Below are 25,585 nucleotides of genomic sequence, written 5' to 3' on the forward strand. Positions count from 1 at the left end.
TGCAGACATTTCTATTTGTGCAACAACACAAACAGTGGGGTCCAGATACTACAGAGATACTGGCATAGCCTAATGTCTTTTATTTCCTTGGCGGGATCCCTGAGATCTTCTAAGGTGTTTCTTGCTCCTAGGAGAGGCCCGGAGGGACCCAGAGACATCCTCTTTACTCAAATACACCTCTGCGGGAACCTGCACTAGCTCAGGTACTGCTGCTTCCTGGAAAGGAGGCTCTAGGAACAGACATACAGCAGCATTAGGTATGAGGACAAAGGGGATGTGGGAAGATGGAGGGGATATGAGTGAGCAGAGATCAGACACTAAAGCTGGGGGTACATGCAAACAAGGCACAGAGGGTGACAGAAGCTACAGCTTGATACCAGTGGCAAGGAAGTGCTTGGGAGCAAAGGGCAGGAGGGCCAGATTAAGAACGTGGCACAGGGCACAGCAGAGACTGGGAACACAAGGGACATGTGTCACCAGGAACACAGCAAGACAAGAAGACAGGGTTCAAGACAAAGCTGCTGATGGACAAAAAAAGCCACAGAAGAACCACCGGAATGAAGCAATGTATAGGCTGCTCTTGGGAGTTCCCAAGGCCACCCATGGTCTAGATCTGCCTTCCAGACTTCACCCAGAACCTCACAACCCTAAGGACTCCCCTTGATCCTTCTGCATGCTGTGGTGCTTCACAAGGCCCTCATTGTAATCACAAGGTGCCCCTTTAATCCCACCAGACCATTGGGGCCACTGTGTGCCCCCAGGAAGCCATTGCCCTGACCATGATCTTCCAGCCCCCTGAGACCCTAGGGTATATCCCAGATATAAGAGTGCTCCTCCACAGTCCCTTTCATTACCCTGTACTTCCCTAAACTTAAAATCCCTCATAAACCCTCAGCCAGGGGGATCCCACCTGTGTTGGGATTCCCAGAAGTCTCTCCTTCTTCCTCGGGGAGAGTGGTAGGCACCTCTCCCTCTGGGCCATGCTCAGGACTATCCACATAAACCAGGGTCAAATCAAGGCAAACCTGGGCACAGGGACAGAAGACAGGCATCAGAATCAGGGCAGACCTCACCTCCATTGCCCATTTACTTTCAACAGCGTTGCGCTCACCTGAGGTGTAAGGACATAGGCATAAAGCTTGGCGTGCCGAAGGACAGTTCCAAAGAGGTGAGCTGCGATGCAGGCAACCTGGGTCAGCCCAAATACAGCCACACTGACTGGAGGATGCTGCAGCGATGGCACCGTGGCAGCAGCAGGCAAGAGAAAGTCAGTGGCTGGGAAGCATGTAGTGGGTGTGGGAGAGAAGGGGAGGGTGTCAGGAGTCTGAGGGTGTAGAGCACAAGGAACATGCAGGTTCTGGTGAGGCTGCAGAAGTGCGCAAGAGTGTGCTGCGTCAATCAAGTACAAGGCAAAAGTTTATAGAACACGAAGGCACCAACAGGAATGCCAGGAATGCTGGGGACATAAGTAAGCATGTGGAAAGTATGCAAAGAGCACAGGAAACCCTACAAGTGCATGGGGAGGATGTGAAGACCATGCAGGCTTCGGTAAGCATAGATGGAGTGTGCCAGTATCAATAACTTAATAACTTCATGAGACATATTTAGGTTGCTGTGAGGATGCTGGGGAGTGCATAGGGAGCACATTGGTACCACTGAGCATGCAGGGGTGAAAGGAGCACCTGGGGGCCAGTAAGTGTATGAGGGGTGAAGACTCACGTGCACAGCATGGCGCAGCAGCAGCTCACTGACATAGGCATAACACTCCTCCACATCAGGCAGGGGTGTCTCTGGGGTTGGGGCAGTCAGTGGTGAGACCTTTGCAGTTCTGTGTCCTCTGCCACCCCCTCCTGGCCCTGCACTCACGGGCACACATGGAGATAGCACGACGCACAATGGCCAACAGGGCCGAGAGTGGCCCTGGGGACAGCCCTAACTCCTGGCCCAGTTCCACAGCTGCCTCATAGGCATCCAGAAGGACAGGGGGACCCGGCAGGACTTCAGCCAGTACACTGGAAGAACAAGCATACCATTAGAGGGCCCGACAGGGACACCAGGGGGAACATGTACATGAAAGGGACAACCTGGGACAACACAGCAGGGAAACCAAAAGGGATCAGAACATCGTTCAGAGATGCAGTGTGGACACTTTCAGGGAGAGGAACAGAGATACACTGAAACACTAAGAGGTAGGATACAGTGGTAACAGCCTATGGGGAAAACATGGACACTCAGAGGGCTGCAAGGGAGAACAACACCGGTGAGAGATACAGGAGCATCTTAGGAAGCGACATATTCACTGCATTCTAAGTTGTCGTGAATGAGACACTGGGACTGACAGAGAACCAGCATACCACATGGATGACAGGAAGACTACAGGAATGTAACAGTGAATGGAGTTAACCAAGTGACATCCCTGGCTATCCTGAGGTGAAGTACCAGGGTTGTCTTAGTGGTCTCAGGCCTATTTATTTATTTTTTTTAGGGATTCCCAAAGGCATTCTTCAGGTGTCTCCAGGGTGCCCTGTTCTTGTTTTGGTGGCTGAGCCCCCAGGTGTTTTTTCTCCTGGTTATCTCAAGTGACTCAGGGTAGCCCAGGGTGCTCTAGAGCGTCCTAAGTGTCCAAGATCCCTACAGACAACCCTGTCCCCTCACTTACTCACGTCGATCCTGCAGGGTTGGGGCTGCCTGAAGTCGCTCCATGGCCACTACATCCAGGTCTGTCCTGCAGAGACAGAGCTAAACTAGGGAACGGCAGTAGGGAGAGGACACGGGACATGGGGACAGATAAAGACAGTGGAATCTGAGGGAGAAGGAAGACAGCTGGGAATGTGGGCACCCAGATATGCAGATCCTGAGAAGAATAAGGGACAGAAAGGAGGAAGGGACAACTGTGGACAGCTGAGGAGACCTGAGCATGGCTGGGGACAAGAGGGTAAAGCAGAACCACGGTGGTTATTTCAGAATAGGGCCATACTCACCACTGACAGATCCCGGTTTCACAGCTGTCAGGCTAGGACAAAAGGAGCAGAGCTGTGAGCACAGCCACTGCCAAAGCCAGTGCCCAACCCCAAGTCGAGGAATGAGGGAGCCCCCAGCACTACCCCCTGCACGGCCAGCACCATCCGCAGTGGGGATGGGTACATGACATCTGTGATCCAGCTGGCAGGGCTATACCAGCTGGCAGGGCTATATCATTGGCAGGGCTATATAAAGCTGGCAGGGCTATATAAAGCTGGCAGGGCTATATCATTGGCAGGGCTATATAAAGCTGGCAGGGCTATATAAAGCTGGCAGGGCTATATCATTGGCAGGGCTATATAAAGCTGGCAGGGCTATATAAAGCTGGCAGGGCTATACAAGCTGGCAGGGCTATACCAGCTGGCAGGGCTATATAAAGCTGGCAGGGCTATATCATTGGCAGGGCTATACCAGCGGGCAGCGCCATCTGTCACAGCGCTGGTAAGGGCGCAGTCCCGCCGCTGGTCAGGGCCGCTCCCAGGCCCACATCAGGCTCAGGGCGCTTCAAACCTCAGCAAACCCGCCTCAGCCCCCGACCCCGGGGACACGGGAAACCAAACCGCTGGCGGGACCTTCTTGTCCGTCACCGCGAGCCCTTCCCCGCGGCCTGCGGGCCGCACCGGGCCGCCACCGTAACACGGCACAGGCCGAAGCTGCAGACGGGGCGCGGCCACCGCCACCACCAGCCGCCCCCCGCGCTCCCACCTCCCCGCTGCCGGCCGTCGCCATGGCTGCCGCCGCACCACAGGAGGCAGCCAATCGGCAGGAGGGTTGCTGAAAGGCGCAGAAAGCGACGACCAATCAGAGAAGCTCTCACTGCTCCCCTACGGCCGGTGGAGAAAGAACGCCAGCCAATCCGCATCGCCGTCCTTGCGAGGCGGCAGGGCCGGAATCCCGTTAGAAAGGAACTGACGAATCAGCGCGTAGCGGTTATTTCATGGCTGTATTAAACAATAGAGCTTGTTTAGCAAATATACTTTACAATGTTATAGATAACATACGATGTACATATGTATATATACACATTTTAATGTATATTTATTTTTTAGATTATTATACGGTTTGATTGATAATTATTTTCATAGCTTGTAACACTTCAAATTATCATCATAAATATCTACTCTATGTTATTATTAGCTATAGAGAACACCGCGCTCTATGTAACAACCACACACAGCACGTTATAACACCTGATTCCATTCCTTACAGGAACAGCTGTGACGTCACGTCCCAGTTCATCGTTACGTTTCCCTTTGCCCGGTGCCATAAATCAGCTGAAACTGCAGGAGACACCGAGACCTGAAATAGCGAATAGCTGAGGAGCAACAGAAGGTGCCTCCCAAGTAATGAAAGGAAAAAGCCTATTTCCAATGAGCATTTTTGGAGGCTGCCCCAGACAAATTGTAAGGACGAAGCAGCCCACGGATCTGAATGGATACAAAGAACACTGCATTTCCCAAGACAAATGTAAGTCATACCTGATAATATTTATAATAGACAAAGCACCACTTCCTCACAGCTGACGGTGCCCTGTCTTCACCAAGGTTTCATCCTGCTGGCTGTACTGACAGAGCACGAAGATGGTGCTGTGCTTCAGCACTCTGCACAGGATGAAATGGCCATGGAGCCAGGCAACAAAAGCACAACAGGTCCTTCTAGCAAAGATCTCCTTTGTCACCTGAGACTCAGCACGCGGCCAGATATCTTTTCCAAGAGAGTAGATGGGGCAGTCAGAAAGCCCAGCAGAAATGCAGCTCTGCATCCACCTATGGCTGCCCTCAGGATGCCAAGCAGATGCAGTCTCACAGCCATATGGATGCCAGCCAACAGAAAGTGTTATTCCCTGCTGTGAGCTGCATAACCCAGACCAGCTGCATCCAACTGCTGCCCTCTGCCTCCAGGGCAGCCTGCAGACCCTGGTGGCCCATGAGGGATGGTTCCCAGCTCGCAATGATCCTCACACCATGTCCAAGTGCTGGGGACAGTGCTGGTGGTCTGGGGCAAGCCCACAGCAGTGAGGGACCAACTGCTGCAGTGCTGGTGGTGGCTGGCTGCCCCTGAAGACACAAGGGTATATCAGCGCTGTTTCCACTGCCTTTGCGGTCCATTTCACTCCAAATCAAAAAGCAGGCACTCTGCCTTCCATCAAGTTAAAAAGCTTCCATCCTTTTTGGTCTCCTGCTTCCCAAGGCTTCACTCCTCCTACTGGCAGCATTTCCCAGCAGGAAGCTGTTTGCTGGTGTGTGTCTCTGCTGAGCAGGTTTCCTGTGCGCAACTGTCATAGCCCAGAGAAGCACAATGGTAGCTCTAGGGATAGAGGGTTCTCTGGACAAGTGGCTGAGCCAATGATCCTGGTGCCATTCAGTGTGTTTCATGTTCCTTATCATGAGGAATGTCTGCTGAAAACACTGCACTCCACCGCAACATCTGTCTTGGCACACTACCACTGCTCCTGTGTGTGGGTGCCAGGGCGCAGAGGCACTGGGTCACACGCGACACCAAATTCTGCCCAAGAGCTCGAGATGAGGTCCACACATAGGTCTACAGTGCTATTTGCACACCTCATTATATAATCTACAAGTGCTTTTTAGTGCACAAAGGGCCCCTACTCCAAGAGGTTACAGTCAATAAGAAGAGATACAGCTCTCCACCACCATACAGCTGTCACACCTATTGACAACCATAGATATTTTGGTCCTAAGTAGAACATATCCCTCCCAGTGAGGCTGGGCAACCAAATGAACTGGAGACCAGTATCTGTGGGAGGATGAGAGGTGCATCCCTCTCATCTCCAGACCCTGACAGAGGGCTGTGGGAAGAAATCCAGATAGCTGCAGCACTAGGACAGAGCACAGCACCAGTTCTGAGTGGAGATATTGGTTGGTTGACTCACACCTTGGTGAGGCACACCACCCACACTGCTTCCCAAAACCTCGCCAGATGCTGGTGTGCCCCATGCACGTGTCAGGGGATCCCATCAGCATCGCTACACAATGCAGGCATCCCTGCAAGGCCACCCAAGGAGGGTCTTAAGGCGTTGAAGTGTAAGGCAACTCTGAGGCTCTCTGTGTGCCCCAAAGCCCCCAGCTTTGTTCTAAAGGGATCCCAGTCCCCACAGATGTTCCCCAAGGACAGAAGGGACATGGAAGGGGAAGGCCTGAAGCCCAGAGAGCATGGGGAAGCAAGAGAGGGCTGCATTTCTGTAGGGGATTTGGAAAGCAACCTCAAAGGGAATCCAGGTCCCTGACCTGCCCTCCAGGATCATTTACTTTTATCAAGCTAACAAAAAAAGGCTGTTTGCTGTCTGAATTACATCCGTTAAAAGCCTCAGATAAGACCTTGATTAAGTCTCCTCTCCATTGGGTCACTTAGTTCTGTTCTCTACCTTCTTTCTTCACTTCTGACCTTCCATTTACAGTCCATCCACTGGGCTTCGCAGGGGGCCCACAGCTCAACTCAAAAGTGGATTGTCCCTCCTGGGCTCTAGGCTCTCTGCAATGTCTTCCAACTCATCCAGGATATCAGAGAAATATGGCCTCTTAATAGCTTCCACCTGGAATGAGAAGGGAGAACTGAAGAGGACATCCCAGACAGGTGGGTACAGTGCAGCAGCTCTCCCAGGTCCCCCATGGCCAAACAGCACTCACCCAGTGCCAGAACTGCCCAGACTTTGTGCACGTGCACAAAGAGCTTCCTGGCATCACACACTGAAAGCTGGCCTGACATCTCCTGACACCAGTGGGGTGTGAGAACTGCTCAGCCCAAAGGCAGCCTGAGCAGGACAGGATCAGGGGAAAAGCTAGAGGGGGCAGGGGGAGTTGTCCCCTCCCCTGTCCTCCCAGTGCCAGCGGGTGTCCCCAAAGCTGGGATTGATTCTTTTTCCTTTTGAAGGTCAAGATGCATTCCTTACAGGAGAAAACCCAGCAACATGGTGGGGGCACCCCTTAGTCCAGGTCACCCCACTATGCCACCCTGAGGCTGCCCATACCTGGCAGAGCCGCACCAGCCCGCACTCCAGCCTGGGCACAGAGCAGTCCCAGCAACACTATCAGAAGCTGTCACTGAACACCTCACTTCAGCGGATGTCTGTCAGAGGTACAACACCCACGCAGATCACAGCCAGTTGCTGTGTCACTCCATGAGTTATTCATGAGGAACAGGGAGGACTCACCCGACAGCAACAGGCAGCAAGGTCCAGCACCCGCCGGGGGCATCCACTGACCATCCTGCAGAAGGCAGTGACATCCAGGCCGTAGTCCTGAGGGAAGGGGAGAGTGTGGGGCAGTAGCCAGCTGGGCAGGGGGGGATGGAGCTTCCCCAGGAAAACTGGGAAAACAGGCTCTTCTCCTGTTCAAGCATGTCCCACCTAAACCCTCACTTATGGAGATGGGCCTTGCCTGGGTTTTATGCTCCTCTCAGCTGGAATGCCATCCTTTTACCTCCCAGCCACCAGGATAAAAGGCAGGGGGAAGTATCTAGATGACTTACTATGTTCACTGTATCTGTTTAAATTCCATGGAAACAAATAGGAGGTATTACTTTCAGATCAATCTACATACTCCTTCGATGACACTTGTGTTTCATTTTCTGCTTCAGTGTAGATGCTGAAATGCCAGTACCAAGTGGAGCATTTGGAATTAACACCTCTAAACAAAAGAGTCGCTTCTTGTTTTGTTGGTGCAACCAAAATTTTGATAAACAGAGGATTCCATTTGTGTACTGAACATTTTGTCATCAGATTTTCTCATTATTAAAATTCTGGAGTGACACCTCAGTGTGCACACATATATGCATGCAACTCTGCATGGCCCAGAGAGAAGCTTCCATCCAGAATCATGGAGAAAATACTGTTAAATTTGGCTGTGGGAATTATTACCTGAGTTCTGGGAAGTACTTCAGGATCTGCTGGGATCCTCCCTAGGATTTCACAGAGCACAATGCCAAAGGAAAACACATCCACCTGCAAGAAGGGTGGGAGAGGTGGGCTCAGGCATGCACAGAAGGCAAACTACAGGAAAGAGGAGCACTAACATCAGCAGGTTCCTCCATTAGGGGATGCCCGCCATCTCGTGCGGGAGCTGCGCTGATGAGCCAGGAGCTGGAAGCAGTGCCATACCTTCCGGTCATAGGGCTCTCCCCGCAGCATCTCAGGAGCCATCCAGTAGGCAGAGCCCACCAGGGACAACTTCCTCTCTGCATACTGCACAGGCAGCTCCACCACTTCTCTGGCCAGCCCAAAGTCTGCAACTAGCGCCTCACGGCCACGTGATGTCACTCGAATGAGGCAGTTCTGAAAGGAGAACCACAGGGACATGGCATGGGATGTGGCAAGGAAGGGGACAGATGCTACAGAGCCCTACTGCCATGATAGGTTGCAACCTGGGCATGCAGCACAGGCCAGGGCTGGGTTGATCACACCTGAAGTCAGAAGTAGTGGGAAGGAGTTGTTCCTCAGCCCACCTCCATCAGCTCACTGCCCACAACACACACTCACAGTGCAATGAATACAGTGTCATGGCAGGTTTTACCAAGAAATTTTCCTTGCCCACAGGGCTATAAGCATGGAGCAGAGGACACATAAAACGAGGTCTCCAGGTCACTGCCCCATATAGCCTCTGTGGCGTCCCCAATACAGCTCCCTTCCAGCTGTGTACCTTAGAGTTGAGGTCTCGGTGGAAGATGCCCTTGGAGTGCAGGTAGTGCAGGCCCCTGGTGATGTCAGAAGCTAAGTCCAGTTTCTCTTTCCATGACAAATCAATGTCTTTGCTGGCCAGGAGCTCCTCCAGGCAGCCCCCATTCACATACTGTGAACAGACAAAAGACGGCACCTGTGTAGCTGGACGTAGGGTCTCCTGGAGCCCCCCAGGTGTAGGAACAAAATCAGGTATCCCAGTGCCACCCCAGGCTTTCTTGTTCATCCACAACACTGTGTCAGAGTCACTTCAAAGGCACTGCCAGGCTGCATCCCTATACACTTGCTCCTCAAATCCTGTTCCTCTGCTCCCCCACACTGGCCTGTCCTGGTCCTGTGGTGGTACTGGGCCACCACAAAACCCTTTATGGCCACTCTGCCTGAACCTCACAGCCTTACAGTGCCTGTGCCCAGCTCCAGCCATGAGAGGCTGTGGAGCAGAGCGGAACAGAAGCCTCCCCAAGGCAGCCTGCTCATCCAGAGTCACTCACAGCTCCTTGCTTGCCCAAAGCACACTAAAGGCAATAACATTTTACCTCCAGAATGGGGTACAGCTTGTCATCCTTTACGCATATCCCAAGGTACCTAAGCAGGATGCACCAAAACAAAGAAAACAAGCCATCAAGGTTCCATTCAATCCCTCCCCACAGAACTGCCACAGAGACACTGAGACAGCTCCAGCCCCATATGTGCCCCCTCCCATGGCCAGAGGTCATGCCTACCTGACGATGTTGGGGTGGGAGAGCTTCTGCAGCAGGCTGATCTCACGCACTATCACCTCCTGGTCCACATCGTTCTTGTAGATCTTCACCACCATCACTTTACAAGCAGCAGCTTGGGTCACCTGGAGCAAAATATGTGTCAGCCTCCAGGTGCCTGCCATCCCCTCCAGACAGCTGCACCCCTTCCCAGCCAAAGCCTTGGCACCTGTTTCCCTGATGCCCAGAGCTTTGGACAGCCACCAGCACAAGTGCAAGGTGCTGTCCTTCCCACACCAGCTCCACTTCGCAATGCCTGACATGGTGACTGGGGGCAGCTAGCCCCCTCCTGTGCCAGCACACCAGGACACTCAGCCAAAATTTGAGTCACTTTGGCTGGAGCAGTTTCTCAGCCCAAACTGAGTTACTGAAGAGCTGACCTTCTCCCCTCCCCTTACTTCAGTGCCCCCATCTGTCCATATCCCCCTCTCCTTCCTGCCTGGATCTCATCACTGCTGCTCACACCACAAGTCCCTTCTGCCTCCCCCTCACTCCTCTGTGGTGCTTCCCAGTGGGAGCGCTGCTGCTCAGGGCTGAGAATGCCCAGCCCCAGAGGAACACCAGAAACCAGAGTGTCCAGCAGCGGTGACGCTCAAGTCCCAGAAAATGTCAAGTCCCAACAAAGGCCTTGCCTTGTTGCAAGTCTCCCTCCACTGTCTTCTACATGAGCCACAGCATTTCACTACAGCTTTACTTTCTGACATTTTCTTTTCACCTTCCACTGTAGAAAGTCATTGCATTTTCACTCAAAACCCGTACCCCCAGCTGCAGCTAGCCAAGGTAAAGGCACCAGTGCAGCCAGACCCAGCTTGTGTTCACAGGGTCTGCACCACAGCCCAGCAAACAAGCTCAGTGCCAGCAGCCACACTGGGGAGGAGGATGATGTGGGCAGACCTGGTGGCACTGCACTCTCTGAGATGCTGCCTCAGTTGCCAGGTCTTCTCTTCCTTCTGCTGCTCAAAGAGAAGACTGAGGGTTGCAGGGAAGGAGCTCAAAGCCCCATCATCCCCCCCAGAACAAGCAGTGGTGCAAATGCTACAGCACACCTGGGCTGAAGATCAGCAGTGGAGAGGGAGAGGAGAAAAGTAATTGGTACACTGGTTCTGTGCTTCCTGAGAGGGCTAAAAATGCTATCTGAATAAAGGATTTCCAGCTCAATCAAAAGCTTTTCACCTCAATCAGACCCGACTAGCTTAAAGCCATCCCCCCACTGTCCTGTCACTCCCAGACCACATGCAGTTGCTTTCCCCCCTTTCTGAGTTCCCCCAGAGCAGCCGCCTCACCGCTCAGGTTGGCCCCGGTGCTCTCACCTTGTACACCTTGGAGAAGAAGCCGCTGCCAACCAGCTCGGCACTGAAGCTCTCCCAGAACTCCAGCCTCCGGACGGCGGTGCGCAGCCTCTGCCAGCGGTCCATGCGGCAGCAGGTGTCCGAGGACTCGCCATAGTGCCGCGCTGCCTCAGAGGGCTCCGGTGCCAGCAGCCCGGCCTCGCACATCACGGAGCAGCAGTTGAAAGGTGCACTCGGCAGGGAGCAGACAGCAGCACGTGTGCTCCGACCCAACTCCCGCACTGGGGAGCAGAGGGAGAGCAGACACGCACCCCAGCGCACACGCTGTCTCTGTGCAGAGGTGCTCTGGGCTCAGGCCTGCCTCAGGTAGGTTGCATTCAGACTCCTTCAGAAGAGAATTTAAAGATGCTACATTAATATACATTCACCTACACTTCCTGCAGATCTAGGACAGGCAGAACGCATCACCTTCACTGCCTGACAGCGGAGCCCAAGGAAAACCCAGGGAACACAGCCTGATCTGACCACTCATACCGGGCTACAAGCCACCACATCAGAACTGTGCTCCTAACACAGGTCATGCAGCACTAACACCACGTTCATTACCGCAGACCTCCAGACAGGCCTTCTCCTGAGTGTGCCATGCAAAATGTGCCATCTTAAAAGGGTCTTGGCTCGGTGGGTGCCCTCTGTCCAATAGAAGACCTGAAGGGAAGACATAAGGGGAAAATGCCCCAGCAACTCCCTGCCTCTCTGTGTATCTCAAATCTGTCTCTAACTCCCCAAATCCTTCTATTAAATTGTCCCACTTCTCCACTGATAATATCTTGACAGCCCTCTCCCCCCAGACCCTTTCTGCCTTTGTTAGGACCATGTTCAAAATTCTCCAAAGAAGTGCTCCCCGCTACTTTCCCCCAGACACAGGGAAGGCAAATACAGGGGAAGTGGAAGATGGGATTCTGAGGCCGATGCCTGAGCAAACACTACTTCTAGGTACCTTGCAAGCCATCTGAGCATTTTCCCCTCTCAGACCATAACCAAAGAAGACAACAACTGGCAGAAGGGTGACTCTCCAAAGCTTCCAGCTGAAGCCAAAGAAGCTCTGCCCTCTCCAAGCTCCTGTCCCAGGTTTGCACACCACAACATTTGCACCAACCTCCCCACCCTCTGCAGCCAAGATGCAGGGGGAGAGCTGCCAAGAGAGCATGGGGGCAGGAACTCGCCCTGCCTGCCTGCAGGGTGCCCACACAGGCACGCACAGCTCCTCTCCAGCCAAGCAGGCTGCAGGGAGCTGCCCCTGCACAGGAATGGTGTCCTTTCCACAGCCCCCTCTGTTCCCTGCTTTTCCCACATACCATCTCCTCCTGCCATGACCCAATTCATCAATTGTCCCTTTGTCCACAGAAGAATCCCCACTATGCCCTCGGCACGCCAGGATGCCCTGAGCATTATACCAGCCTTTATTTTCTTCCCAGAAACGCATTTGTCCCCGGATGAGGGCTGACACACAGTAGGCAGGGGAAGAAAACGGCCTTCCAAAATGCCAAGACTTATGTCATGGCTTCTTTGGAGCCAGGGGAGAGGGGGACATGGAACACGGGTACTTCTCAGGGACTCCCCGGCTACAGGCAGCAGGGCTGAGCACATCCCCACAAGGCTTGGAGCACCTGAAGCTGCGTGCTGGTCTGAGTGGGCACTACACAGGCACAGCTGCTTGTATTTTGAAAAGCAAACCTGAGGCACAGCCCTCCTCTGGGACTTCTCCCACCAAGCATCCCAACAGATCCAGGCTGTCCTGCAACCTCCCAGCCTGTGGAGGTTTGAAGAATGAGAAATGTGACAAAAATCAAAGGAAAACATTCCCCAGGAAAGTCAGCTGCAAAGGCTTTGATTGGAGCTTGCTTTGCGAAATGGTGACTGATGAGGCACACAGATCCCTTTGAAACAGAAATAGCACAGAAGGAAGAAAAAATTCCGTAACACCTTAGCAGTCACAAGGCCAATCCCACATGACTCCCACTAAAAACACTGAACAGGACCACCACCAAACACTCTGCGCGTGCCCTGCCCAGGGTATGTTTAGGGGCTACAAACAGGGCTCTGCACTCTGGAAGCCGGGCGGGGAGTGACTCCATTTTACAGGTGGAAAGCCATCTGAAAAGGGCTTGGTGACAGAAGTAACCAAGGCACTGCTTTGGAAAGGTCCTGAGCCCTGTGCTCTACCTACATCTGTCCCTCCGAAGTGGAAGAACAAGGTGAGTGAAAAGACAGCCAACACAGACCCACATCTCGCCAATTGCTGATCTCCTCTACCAGCAGGTGATGGAAGTGAAGGACCCTGTGAAACCAACACAGCTGGAAACAGTGGACCATGGAAACTCAAGAGAACAAACTTGTACCTGAGATGACCATTTTTGTAGCAACACAGTGAAGTAGCCTGAGTCCTGAGACAATGCCAGCTCCGCACAGATGGGAGCCCCAACCTTTCTTGCCCTGGTTTGCAAAGACCTTAATATTGCTATGAGATAGGAAAACTGAAGGTAAATCGTCCCAGGCAGACTCACAGCACACGGACTCTTCCCAGACTCACCCACTCATCACACCACACTGACACAGGTCAGAGCTGCCAGCGCACTTGGCATCGCGAGGCAGTGCCGGCAGTGACACCTCACTCCTTGCCCAGAGGTGTCCATCCATCACCTGTGGCCCTCTCAGCCACTATCAGACAGAGCAGGAGCCACAGAGCTGCTGCCCCAGAAAACCCAAACCCCACAGCCTTCCCCTGTACCAGCTTTCTTCCCCCAGCCTGCTTGTAAATGCACGGGGGGGCTGCAGCTGGGAATTGCAGCCCAGCTCAGCCCTGCCAGGGCCACGCACAAAGCGGGCTCTGGAGCCCAGCACCAGCTCTGCCCCCTCCCGAGGCCGCCAGCCGACAAGGCTTCACAGACCAGCAGCCGCCCGCAGCAGGTGACGGCCGGCACTCACGCACTCACGCACTCCCTCACTCACCCGCTCGCCCCGCAGCTCCTCCGCACCCGTTTCCTCGGACCGAGCAGCCCGTGACACCGCCCCGCGCTGCCCGCGGCTCCTCCCTCCGTGGCCCCCGGAGGTGGAGAAGTTCCCCCCGCGCCGGGGCTGCGGGTCACCCCGAGACGAGGAGCGCGCAGCGGCAGCACAACCCCAGACAGTCTGTCTCACGAGGACGCTGTTGTCGGACCCCACCGGTACATGGAGACTGACCCTGTCACCGGGACGACCCGGCACTCGCACGAAGCCAGAAACCACGGAACCCCAACCTGAGGAACGTGCTTTCTCTTCCCGTCTCTGGCAGCAGCTCATGTCCCCTCACCGGCTCTACCTCCTGTTCCAGCCTCGCAAGGATCCTGCTCTCCATGAACCCCCACAGAGAATTAGCAGAGCAACCCCCCTACTTGTGCAATGGGCGCTGCAAACCCAGCAGCCAGTGGGGTTATGCACTGAGGGCAAGCCAACCAAATCTGGGTCACATGCTAGATGGAGGCAGCTGGGACAGGGACGCAGCTGGTTGTAATGGGGGCAAGTACTGGCTCTGCATATGGACACGTGCAAAGGAACGTCTCATGGCTACAGACATCAAGAGAGCACTGCCCAGCTCTCCCCAAACCCCAACCACATCTTGCAGCCTCTTCTACCCCTATAAAACAATCCTTAACAAGGGGAGCAACAGAACTACTTTCCTGCAGGATGCCTCCAAGGGTCACACAGCCACGTGATTCTGCAGAACACACCACCGAAAGCTGCTGCCGAGCAAAGGGCAGCATTTAGATGTAACCGGTAATTGAGACTCTTGAAGGCTGCTGGATACCTGATCTGAAGAGGGTTTAAAGCCCGTTTCCTGCTGTCTTGCACACATGGTTGCTAAGCAACAGCTGTAAGTAACATCTCCAGCAGCGCCTCTGCTGCAGCAGCAGGGAGCGATCAGCCCTGCTGTCACAGAGAGTCAGGGCAGCAACAAAACCAGAACTGCCCAGTGTGACCATGCTCAGCCAAACCAGGCTACAGCTTCAGGATACACTGTTCCTACCAAGCAGGGACTGTTTGGTGTATACCTCCTTTCAGCCAGCAGCAGAAATGCAAGGGATGCGAAGAGTAACAAGAAGGGTTTCTGCAGGTGCATTAGCAAAAACAGGAAAGACAAAGAGTGCACCCCCTCTGATAAAGGAGAAAGGGGAAATGGTCCAGGCTGAGGCCAGTGATGGGTGGTGTTCCCAAGGGAACTGGTCTTGGGACCAGTACTCTTGAACATCTTGGAGAAGAGAAGGCTCTGGGGAGACCTCATTGTGGCCTTTCAGTACTTGAATGGAGAGTATAAACAGGAGGGGAACAGCTGTTTACGAGGGAGGGCAGTGATAGGACAAGGCAGAATGGTTTGAAACTGAGACAGGGCAGGTTCAGGTTGGATCTTAGGAGGAAGGTTTTCCCCCAGAGGGTGGTGACACTGGCACAGGTTGCCCAAGGAGGCTGTGGGTGCCCCATCCCTGCAGGCATTCAAGGCCAGGCTGGATGTGGCTCTGGGCAGCCTGGGCTGCTGGTTGGTGACCCTGCACACAGCAGGGGGTTGGGATGGATGAGCATTGGGGTCCTTTTCAACCCAGCCCATTCCGTGATTATTGGCTCCTTTCTGTCTCTCCGTGTCTCATTCAGTCTTTGGCCTTTTGCTCCACCCACGAGTAGAACCTTCGTTCTGCAGATGCGTTTTCACTGGGACTGAGCTGCACAAAAGGCCTCAATGAAGAAACCTCCCATTCACCGCAGGCAACTCCGTCCCTCAGCATCCCTGGGTGTCCCCACGCTCTTACAGCTCAGTAGGAACAAGTCAGCTCCTCTTCCTTTATGGCCCCGGACCTCCACGGTCCGTCCCGGCTGTGGCTCCTCCGCTCGCTGCGCACAGCGGGTCCCACTCGCCGGAGGAAACGCGCCGGAAGATGCCCCGGTACAAAGCATGGCGCCCGCGCGGTCACGTGAGGAAAGAGGTACTGTCACGTGCTGCTACTGGGGTCACGTGCGCAGCCACCGGTGGTCGTGTCCGCGTGCGGAGCGGGACGGTGCGATGGGGACGGGGCCGCCGCTGCTGCTGCTGCTCCTCTGCCTCCTCTCGCTTCTGCCGCCGGTCCGCGCTGTGCCCGGTGGGTGCTCGAGCCGGGACCCTTCGTTTCTCACAACCCCGGGCCCAGAGCTGCCCCCTCTAGGAGGGAGCCTTCAGTCGGACCGGGAGACACCGGGCGCTCCGGGCCGGGCCGGGCCGTGGGGCGGTGTCTGCGGGCGCTGCCGGTGTCCCGGTGTCCCGGTGCTGACTGCTCCTTCTGCAGCCGCCCGCCCGGCGGGGCCCGGCCTGGAGGAGCGGCGCTTCTTGCAGGTGCGGGACCACTTCCGCTTCGAGGCCGGCGGCAACGAGACGTTCCCGCAGCGGTTCCTGCTCTCAGGTGGGTCCCGAGCGCCGGGGCCGGGCGGGGCCGCGCGTTTTCCTCTGCTTGTCCCCGGCCCCACCGCAGCCCCCGGCCCCCTTCCCTTCCCTTCCCTTCCCTTCCCTTCCCTTCCCTTCCCTTCCCTTCTCTTCTCTTCTCTTCCCTTCCGCTCCGGGTCCGTGCTTCCCATCGCCCGTAGCCCTGCAGCTGCAGCGCCGCCCGCTGTGCCGAGCAGCGGGGCTGAGGGACGGGCGGGTGGGCTTCCTGCCCGAGCAGTGATCTGCGGACAGAAGCCCTTGGGGATCAACCTGTTTGCAGTGTTTCCTCATGAAGCTTCTGCCCAGACACACAAAAACGAGTCCTTTCGTGCTCTGACACATTTCTCACGTCTTCTGTCAATTGTCTCATTCAGCAAAGTTCTGGAAGAAAGGGTTTGGACCGATTTTTTTCTACACTGGCAATGAAGGTGACATCTGGACTTTTGCTGAGAACTCAGACTTCATATTTGAATTAGCAGAGCAGCAACAAGCTCTTGTGATTTTTGCCGAGCATGTGAGTATGGCAGTTACTGTGCACACTGGAGTTGTGCTAACATTACCAACTTCAGCTTTCTACATGTCCAGAAGAATAGTAGCATCTCGCCATGAAGCTGGGGCATACCTGCCATAGCCTTTCTCATTATGGTAGCAGCTCTAGTTTTTTGTCCGTTCTCTCTAGATTCCAGAGAATACATTCTCGAGGACTCTGTTTATCTCATATAAGGCAGCTTCAGGAGACGAGGCACTTGCTCAGTTATGAATGAATTAGTGGACGCTGTGTGCAGTTTCCACTTCCTGTCTGAGCACACTTATCCCAGTCCGGTAGTAAGGACACAGAGACACCATCATTTCTGCAGAATCTCTCTTTCCTTTCAGAGGTACTATGGAAAATCTCTTCCGTTTGGACTTGAGTCAATGCAGCTAAAGAATATTCATCTACTCACCGTGGAACAAGCCCTCGCTGACTACGCAGTGCTAATTACTGAGCTTAAGCAGCAGTATGGAGCTGTGGGCTGCCCTGTCATTGCTTTTGGAGGCAGGTAAAGGTTGTGTATAGTTGTACCCTTTTCTGTATCCTTTTCCAGCCACAGTTGTGTTATTCTCATAGGTCTACTTGCCTCCAGGTGGGTTTTGAATATCTCCAGAGAAGGAGACTCCACAGCCCCCCTGGGCAGCCTGTCCCAGTGCTCCATCACCCTCACCGTAAAGTCCTTGTGCACATTTGTGCAGAACTTCCTATGCTCCAGCTTCTGGAAGTTTCTGGGAAGAAAATCTCCCTTCAGTTGCTTATAGCTTTGCCAGACCTTAATCAGTGGAACTGAAATTTCTTGTCAGGTTTCAGCTAAAACCTGTTTCCAAGGGTTGGCTTAGAGAAGAATCCATTGCTTTGCACTCCTCAGCAGTTTGCATCTGAGTAATGTTTGTGCCCTTGGGTTTATCAAACAGTCTTGATACGTCTGCAGACCTGTGGCTGAAGCCCTTGAGGTGGCTTTAAGATTTCATGTGACCTCTGTTAATGTCTCTCATTCTCTGCTGTGCTGCTGCTACGTGGGCTGTCCAGGATGACCACCACCCTCCCCTCAGCACTGCAGTGTTGCCTGTTCTGTAGTGTTCATGGATGCCCTCTGCTCAATAGCCCTTGCTTATACAATCTTTATAGTCCTGTGTGGGAAATGTCTCTTTCCCCCATTAGGCAACGACACTTGACTTGAGCCCCAGCTGGCTCTGTGTTGAAACTGTCAGGTCTTGGAGTGCAGTGGTGTTGGATATTGAGGCAGCGTTTACCTTTATCTGCAGAAGCAAATTGGGCTGCTGTATTCCTGGAAGAACTGACCTGAGGGTCTAGGGGGCAGAGGGTAAGAACACAGTGTGCTGCTTATCAGCCATATCTGCTGCTTTTTTTGTTCTCCAAGTGAGGATGGGTTTCCCTAAGCTTCTTGTTGCTCCGGGTGTGGTGAGCTTGTGACTACTGGCCTGAACATCCAGCTTTACAACATCAACTGTCTGTTAAAGGAAATAACACTTTTCTCTCTCCTGTGCCAGCTATGGAGGAATGCTGAGTGCTTACATGAGGATGAAATACCCAAACGTTGTGGATGGGGCATTAGCTGCCAGTGCTCCTGTGCTGTCTGTGGCTGGGCTTGGAGATCCTGCTCAGTTCTTCAGAGATGTAACAGCTGTAAGTGGTGGCTCTTTTCAGGAACATTATCCTTCTTCCTATAAGAAGCCAGGGTTTTTTCTTTTCAGCGCCTTCCACCAGACATGTACCTTCACAATGTGACTGCTTGGGCAGACCTGTAAGGAAGAACTGCAGCTGCAGTTGTGATGGATGATGGCTGCTGTGTCTGTGGCAGCTCAGGACCCAAAGGCACTGCTCTCATGAGCAGCACAAATTTTCCCAGTACCTTTAGTATCAGTGACATGAATTTCTAGGTGTGGGTGGCACATCTAGAAAACAGGTGCCTACCTGTTATGAAACGTGGTCCTTGTGACCTTGTTGCATACACAAACTTAATTTTAATGCAAACATTTACAGCACAGACAGCATTACTGCTAAGTGTAAAGAAAGAAGAGTTTTGTTGAAATAAACTCAAGTACTTGAAACTTTTAAGTATTTAAAGAACAAAATACATCTTGCCTTAAAATTGCACATTTTAAAACAAAATATACAGTACTGCTCCATTATGTAATGGGCTCTGCAGTGGGAATTCTTCCCTAGAGGAAGGTAATTACTTTTCAGAAGCCCCATTCATCTGACAACTCTTGCTTCAGTTGTGAATGTGCTGTGAGTCACTACACCCCTGAAACTGGAGCCTTGACCTTTTTGTGTGGGGAAAACAATGTTTCTCATTCATTTTAAAACATATTCTATGCAGTGGTAAGTCAGCCCCTGGGCTGGGATCATAAACAAGCTCTTCGTGCTGTTCTCAAAGTAATTCCTTCCACCTTCCATATGTTTCAATTGTAGCGATCTGTGCATCTGAAGGCTGAATTCTGCTCTTCTTGGTGAAAGAAGCAAACATGCGCCAGAGATGTTAATGCTAATCGAGGCACAGGGCTTTCATGAATCATTGCAGGAGCTCTCTTCTGCTCTGCTTCTGAGTCAGAGCACCTTGTTTCAAAACAACTTTCTCTGTGACTTTTATTGAGCACCTCTCGCACGTTTCATGATCCTACAGCTTGCTGGGGAGGGGGACTGAGCAAAGGGCATACGTGTTATTTTTTTTATGGCATTTACACAAGACCAGATTCTATGTGCCCACTGCCTTCCCTGTTGCCACAGCAAAGACGTGTGCAGCAGGGTGCTGCTAAGGGGCTGCAAAGGGCATGCCCACAAAAATTCCAAAGTGATTTTTGCAAGAGAAACTTTCAGACAAAGAAAGAGGAATCAAAGAGAGGGTCCCACATCTGTTTTCATTTGAGGCAATGTAATTTTGAGGAAAGTGCCTGGGTTACCTGCCATTGCTCTGGAGTGTGAGGGCACTGTGGGGGAGCCCTGCTAGTTCCTGTTGTTAAACTACAAAGTACACATTGCCAGCAGATGGCAAACCGCCTTACATGCTGATATAAGAGAAATAGTTTGGGTTGCTGGAGACTTCAGTGACAGGAACATCTTGTTGCAGCAGCCACAGCTCTTCAGACATACCTTGACATGCTTTGTCAAGAGGACTAGCAATGGTTTTCCTAAGAAAAAGCAACATAGCTTTCTTGGCCATCTGGCTAGTTCTCAGCCCCATGTGGCTCCTGCTCATAGACATGGAACAGTGTGATGACAGTTGTGTTTTAAAGCAGCATCTCTGGGGCTGAGCAGCCTGGCAGCTGTTCTATGTCCCAGCTGAGGAATGTGTGATCTGATGGCTTCATGTTCAGTCTGATGGCTCCTCTGGGCACACGAGGTTCTGTCTGACAGCACAGACCTGGTGCAGCAGCTGCTGCTTGCTCTGAGCTGTCCAGGTGTAGTTTGTGCTGGGATGTGCTGGCTGCCTGGAGCTGGAGGCAGAAGCACCGGTATCACTGCATCTGAAGGTGCAGGTGAGACTCTGTCCTCTCCAGGCTGGTAAGCTGCCACCTCCCAGTACAGCTGGTGTATCCTCTGTGCAGCTGTAACACCACGACTTTCCTGTACCTTCAGGATTTTCAGAAGTCCATCCCAGGCTGTGTCACTGCTGTCCGAAGAGCCTTCCAGCAGATCAGGGATCTGTTCCTGAGTGGAGGTAAGGACAAACCACCACACGTGGCAGTCAGCAGGCAGGCCAGGGGTGGGAAATGAAGTTGGTTCTGTTTTATTTCTATTAGGTCTTAAACTGGTTTTGCTAAATCAGTGCAGATGCCCACCCGATCTTTCTGCTCATATAATTGATTTTTTGATTGAAACCAGCTTTTCTGCAGTTAAAAAAACAACAATCTTGCCAAGCAGGGTGCTGGGCAGGAAAGCCTTGTAGTGAGCTGCTTTGACTGCATCCATTTGGAACATTCTGCCTAGGAGCGTGCTGCTGCCACTGTATTCCCCACGGAGGTTTCTGTGGCTCAGCAAGGCGAGATGCAAGCAGTGGATCAGCACAGGGTCAGGAAGTCACAGGGGAAGACTGCTCCTGAACATTTGTGTTTGTAAACTTAGGTGTAACATATCCTCCCCGCTGGAAACCTCACCTATGTGTTCCAATATCACATGACTCCAAAGTGAAACAAGATGCTGAAGCCTGATCACAATTTACTCAGTTGAAGTTTGTACTTTTTATTTGCCTTCCTTCTGCAGCTTATGATGATATCAGCAGCAAAATGGCCACATGCAACAAGATTTCTAGCAAGGAGGATGTTTACCAGCTTTTTGGTTTTGCTAGAAATGCCTTCACCATGATTGCCATGATGAACTACCCCTACAAAACTGATTTTATGGGGCACCTCCCTGCTAATCCAGTGAAGGTGAGTACCAGGACACAGGTGAGAAATGCGGTGTGTGCAGAGAGGGTCATGAACCTCAGTGACCAGAGCTGGGGGCTGCAAGTGCCTCTGGCCTTGTGCCTAAGAGAACAGCTGGCATGTATGGTTCAAATCTCACCTGGAGCAAAATACATGCTTTCCAAGGGATCACACAGGCTGTGATGTGTGGGGGCACAGAAGAAGCTGTCCCTGGCCATGCAGTTCCTTTTTAGGGTCTGTTTAACAAATAGTAAAATAGAAGTAGTTCTAAGTTTGCTTGAGAAGGGCCTTAAAATACTTTGATTGGAGGAGGAAGGATTTGTTGGTTATCACTGGCCTCCAGACAGCTGCTTTCTCCCTTTGACTATGTATTTTTTTACTGGAGAGAGAGAAAATAAAAAGATAAATGTTGCTTTTGTCCATTGGAAAGATGTGCAAGCAATGCTTTTAACTTCCAGCTTAGCCCCTCTGCAGTGTAGACTGTTGTCTGTCCTGTGTGCAGTTTGCCTTTAACATGTCTCATGCAGGTTGGCTGTGAACAAATCCTTGCCCACACAGACCCAGTTCAAGGCCTGGCAGCTCTTGTTGGTGAGTTAATCGTATCAGATGGATCTTTTATTTACTATCTTATTCTCCAGATGCACCTGTATGTAGGGTTGTCTTACTGTTATGTGGGTTCCCATGCACGGTGCTGGGGCATTGTGCTGGAGGTGCAGGGGCTGACAGGTGGGTCACAGTGGTGAGCCGAGCCCCTGGGAGCTCGTTGCAGAGTGGGGTGTAATCCGCAGGCAGCAGCAAGATATGAAGCTGTGACCGTAACCTACAGCAGGTGCCTTGCTCTGCGCCTGCCACAACCCCAGCCACCCCCCAGCTGATCCTGGCCTGCACAGAGCCTGTGGATGAATCAGCAGAGAGTACCACACCAATGAGTCTGTTTGTGCCCTTCCCACTTGGCAGGGGTGTTCTACAACTCCTCTGGCTCAGTGCAGTGCTATGATGTGTACCGGCTGTACCAGTTTTGTGCTGACCCCACGGGCTGCGGCACCGGCGCGGATGCTGAGGCCTGGGACTACCAGGTGAGGCACTGGGGATGCCAGCAGGCAGCAGCCATTGCACCACCAACTGCTCCTCCGTGCCAGCTCGGGTTCTGTTTCAGGTGTGTACGGAGATCAACTTAACTTTCAACAGCAACAACGTGACAGACATGTTCCCTGAGATGCCCTTCACAGAGGCCATGAGAGAGCAGTACTGTTGGAGCCGATGGCGTGTGAGGCCACGAGCACAGTGGCTGCAGATCAACTTCTGGGGAGGAGGTATGTCTGCTGAGAGGTGCTGCTTGCTCAGCCCTCTGTGCTGCTGTGCAGTTCTCTCCCTGTGTTCCACCGGGCTGAGACATACGTGAAAGTCACAGCTTGAGGTGGAAGTACTTATCTGTGTTTGCTGTTACTGTTTGCTGCGGCTGCTGGGCAGGGAGGAGGCTCTCACGTGTCATCTTTGAATTTCAGACCTGCAAAGTGCAAGCAACATCATCTTTTCAAATGGAGACTTGGACCCGTGGGCTGGAGGTGGGGTAAGTGCACACACTGCCGCCTCCAAGCACAGAGAGCTGCCTTTTGGGGCAAGCACTGCCCACAGCTCTTTCAGAGCAGCCCTGCTAGTCAGCGTTAGCCCTTGTGAATTTCTGCATGTGGCTGTTTTATGCTGCAGTCCCTGGGGACATTAATGACAGGCACTTGGAGTGGTGAGATGCCACAGTCAGGAACATTGCTCTGGCAACGGTAGCTTCATGAGCGGCAGGTTCAGCAGGATAGTCTGCCCCAACCCTGGGGGTACTCCGAGACAGGTCAGATGGGGCTCTGGGCAACTTGCTCTATGGAAGGTGCCCGTGGCTGCAGCAGGGCTTGGAACTGAGTGGGCTTTAAAGTCTCATCCAACCCAAACCTCTCCGTGATCCTATAATTCTGAAAACCTGTTGTAGTTCTGTTTTGAGACAGTCTCAGCATAGACAGCTCAGTGCTCTTTGATCTCTCCCTTCTCCACATACGTTGTGAGATCAGGCAGTTGCTGTAACCAGCAGCCAAAGCAAGAAGCACTTCAGTTTAGATTCAACAAAACTGAATTCTGGTTATAAAGGACCCAAAGCAGGATGCGGAGTTAGTTGAGCTCTTAGCACACTTTTCCCGTGTCCTTCCCAGCTCTTCATCCAGTTTTCAGAACTGATGTCCAGTTTTGCCTGTTCACTTGGTGAGAGTTTCTCTCTGCTGCTGTCATTCCAGATAAATAGCAGCCTGAGTCCTTCACTGACTGCCGTGACCATTCAGGGAGGTGCTCATCACCTGGATCTGCGGTGAGTATGTGTGCACTGACAGCTTCCAGGCAGTGATGTTTCCTTTGCCAAACTCCTCTCCTGGGCCAAGGACCTAGGAGATAATTATATTTAAGCAGAACTGGATACCATGTTGCTTAGCATCATTCAAAAAGAATCCTTTTTTAAACCTAATACAAAAGCTCTTAATGTTTCAAAGTCATTGAATCATAGAATAGCATGGGTTGAATAAGACCACAATGCTTATCCAGTTCCAACTCCCTGCTATGTGCAGGGTCTCCAACCATCAGACCAGGCTGCCCAGAGCCACATCCAGCCTGGCCTTGAATGCCTGCAGGGATGGGGCATCCACAGCCTCCTTGGGCAACCTGTTCCAGTGCATCACCACTTTCTGGGTGAAAAACTTCCTTCTAAGATCCAACCTAAACTTTCCCTGTGTCAGTCTGAAACCATTCCCCCTTGTCCTGTCACTATTCAGCCTCATAAACAGCCATTCCCCCTCCTGTTTATATGCTCCTTTCAAGTATTCTCTTCTCCAAGCTAAACAAGCCCAGTACCCTCAACCTTTCCTCATAGGAGAGGTACTCCAGTCCTCTGATCATCTTAGTGGTCCTCCTCTGGACCCACTCCAAGAGCTCTGTATCTTTCTTTTACTGGGGGACCCAGGCCTGGACACAGTACTGCACATGGGACCTCACAAGAGCTGAGCAGAGGCAGACAATCACCTCCCTCTCCCTGCTGGCCACCCATTTTTTAATGCAGCCCAGCATACAGTTGGCCTTCTGGGCTGCAGGCACACAGTGCTGGCTCGTGCCCAGTTTCTCATCCAGCAGGACCCCCACTGCCTTCTCCACAGGGCTGCTCTCAAGGAGATCTTCCCCCAGTCTGTATAAATACCTGGGATTGCCCCAGCCCAAGTGCAGCACCTTGCACTTGGCCTTGTTGAACCTCATTAGGTTCACATGGGTCTACTTCTCCAGCCTGTCTAGATCCCTCTGGATGGCTTCCTTTCCCTACAGCCTATTGACTGCACTGCTCAATTTGGTGTAATTTGTGAACTTTCTGAGGGTGCACTCAATTTTTCTGACGCTTCTCTGCTGTCCCCAGGGGACACAACCAGGCTGACCCCCCATCTGTCATAGAGGCACGCAAGTTAGAAGCAAGTATCATCAGCAACTGGGTGAAATCTGCAAGGGTGGAAAGAGCATGAGAGCAACACTCCGGAGCACCAGCAGGGGGCTGGCAGTGAGTACACCCACGGGAGCCATGCTCAGGTGCTGCCAGACTGCCTGAGGCTGCAGAGCTGTGCTGCTGGAGGTGTTGAGTCCTCTGCAGTACTAATTCAAGCAGCAGAAGAAAACAAAAAGGCTAAATTACTGACTGAAGTAAAAACTGTGTTGTATGGGTTTCATGCTCACCTGCTCATCACAAGAAGGTACTTGGAATGGTGGAAAGAATAAAATTTTCCTGAAGGTCCAGGAGTCATTGATGTCCTGAACAATGTGTTGAGTAGGATGAAGGTCAGTTATTAGTCATCTCCTTTTTATTTTCTGTCTAGAGGGAAAGCAGAGGTATAGTCATTATACACATGGATTCACAGGTGACTAACTGCACAAATCACAGAATTACAGAATTGCAGGGGTTGGAAAGAACCTCTGAAGATTCCTGTTAGATCCTAAAGCAGGTTCATTTGAGCAGGCTGCAGTGGAAGACATCGAGGCAGGTTAGTTTGTGCCCATCACCTCTTGTCCTGTTGTTGGGCACCACTCAGCAGAGCCTGGCCCCATCCACTCGACTCCTGCCCATAAGACACTTAGAAGCATTGATCAGATTCCTCTCCCCTTCCCTCTTGCAGCTCAACAGCCCCAGGGCTCTCAGCCTTACCCCATCAAGCGGTGCTCCAGGCCCCCACCATCTCTGCACCCTGCGCTGGGCTCTGTGCAGCAGTTCTGTCTGCACAGTGCTCCAGTCCTCACATATTCAGCTCCAGCCAGGGCTGTGGGTTTCAGTGTTATCTTTTTCTGTTGTTTCTTAAGAGACACAAGAAAATAAGACATAAGAACTGATTTGCAGAAATCCTGTTTTGTCTCGCTGTCC

The 25,585-nt window shown here is 52.5% G+C and overlaps 3 protein-coding genes and 1 long non-coding RNA gene across 14 annotated transcripts; 2 read left to right on the plus strand and 2 right to left on the minus strand.

Annotated features, from left to right (window-relative positions):
- Positions 1–46: 46 nt before the first annotated feature.
- CCDC189 (coiled-coil domain containing 189) lies at positions 47–3,840 on the minus strand. 8 transcript variants are annotated; one of them, XM_015878714.2, is made up of 8 exons: positions 3,727–3,835; positions 2,982–3,013; positions 2,660–2,725; positions 1,867–2,012; positions 1,720–1,790; positions 1,112–1,324; positions 911–1,025; positions 47–230 (listed from the first exon to the last, which is right to left on the minus strand). In XM_015878714.2, exons 1-8 carry the CDS (start codon positions 3,748–3,750, stop codon positions 70–72), a joined length of 828 nt encoding a protein of 275 aa, XP_015734200.1. In that variant the 5' UTR covers positions 3,751–3,835; the 3' UTR covers positions 47–69. The 8 variants fall into 8 exon arrangements, with proteins under 8 accessions (XP_015734200.1, XP_032304049.1, XP_032304047.1 ...); XM_032448158.1 differs by having other exon boundaries at positions 1,112–1,228; positions 3,727–3,833; XM_032448156.1 differs by lacking the exon at positions 3,727–3,835 and adding an exon at positions 3,594–3,720 and having other exon boundaries at positions 2,660–2,720.
- Positions 3,841–4,696: 856 nt separating this feature from the next.
- LOC107321631 (dual specificity testis-specific protein kinase 1-like) lies at positions 4,697–15,719 on the minus strand. 4 transcript variants are annotated; one of them, XM_015878712.2, is made up of 9 exons: positions 15,599–15,719; positions 10,782–11,145; positions 9,436–9,557; positions 9,250–9,298; positions 8,676–8,825; positions 8,138–8,311; positions 7,898–7,981; positions 7,193–7,279; positions 4,697–6,574 (listed from the first exon to the last, which is right to left on the minus strand). In XM_015878712.2, exons 2-9 carry the CDS (start codon positions 10,965–10,967, stop codon positions 6,473–6,475), a joined length of 954 nt encoding a protein of 317 aa, XP_015734198.1. In that variant the 5' UTR covers positions 10,968–11,145; positions 15,599–15,719; the 3' UTR covers positions 4,697–6,472. The 4 variants fall into 4 exon arrangements, with proteins under 4 accessions (XP_015734198.1, XP_032304043.1, XP_015734199.1 ...); XM_032448152.1 differs by lacking the exon at positions 15,599–15,719 and adding an exon at positions 14,849–15,131; XM_015878713.2 differs by lacking the exon at positions 15,599–15,719 and adding an exon at positions 14,057–14,835.
- LOC107321633 lies at positions 6,529–7,744 on the plus strand. The gene is made up of 2 exons (XR_001558609.2): positions 6,529–6,615; positions 7,618–7,744. It is a non-coding gene; the product is annotated as an uncharacterized LOC107321633 (long non-coding RNA).
- A 7-nt stretch (positions 15,720–15,726) lies between the features above and the next one.
- Positions 15,727–24,971, plus strand: DPP7 (dipeptidyl peptidase 7). Its single transcript, XM_015878710.2, has 13 exons — positions 15,727–15,925; positions 16,109–16,222; positions 16,617–16,756; positions 17,119–17,282; positions 18,286–18,421; positions 20,375–20,456; positions 20,999–21,165; positions 21,690–21,750; positions 22,120–22,238; positions 22,319–22,475; positions 22,668–22,732; positions 23,439–23,509; positions 24,596–24,971. Exons 1-13 carry the CDS (start codon positions 15,742–15,744, stop codon positions 24,696–24,698), a joined length of 1,563 nt encoding a protein of 520 aa, XP_015734196.1. The 5' UTR covers positions 15,727–15,741; the 3' UTR covers positions 24,699–24,971.
- The last annotated feature ends 614 nt before the right edge of the window (positions 24,972–25,585 follow it).

This window comes from Coturnix japonica, chromosome 17, assembly GCF_001577835.2.
Source record: "Coturnix japonica isolate 7356 chromosome 17, Coturnix japonica 2.1, whole genome shotgun sequence".
NCBI classification, from domain to species: domain Eukaryota; kingdom Metazoa; phylum Chordata; class Aves; order Galliformes; family Phasianidae; genus Coturnix; species Coturnix japonica.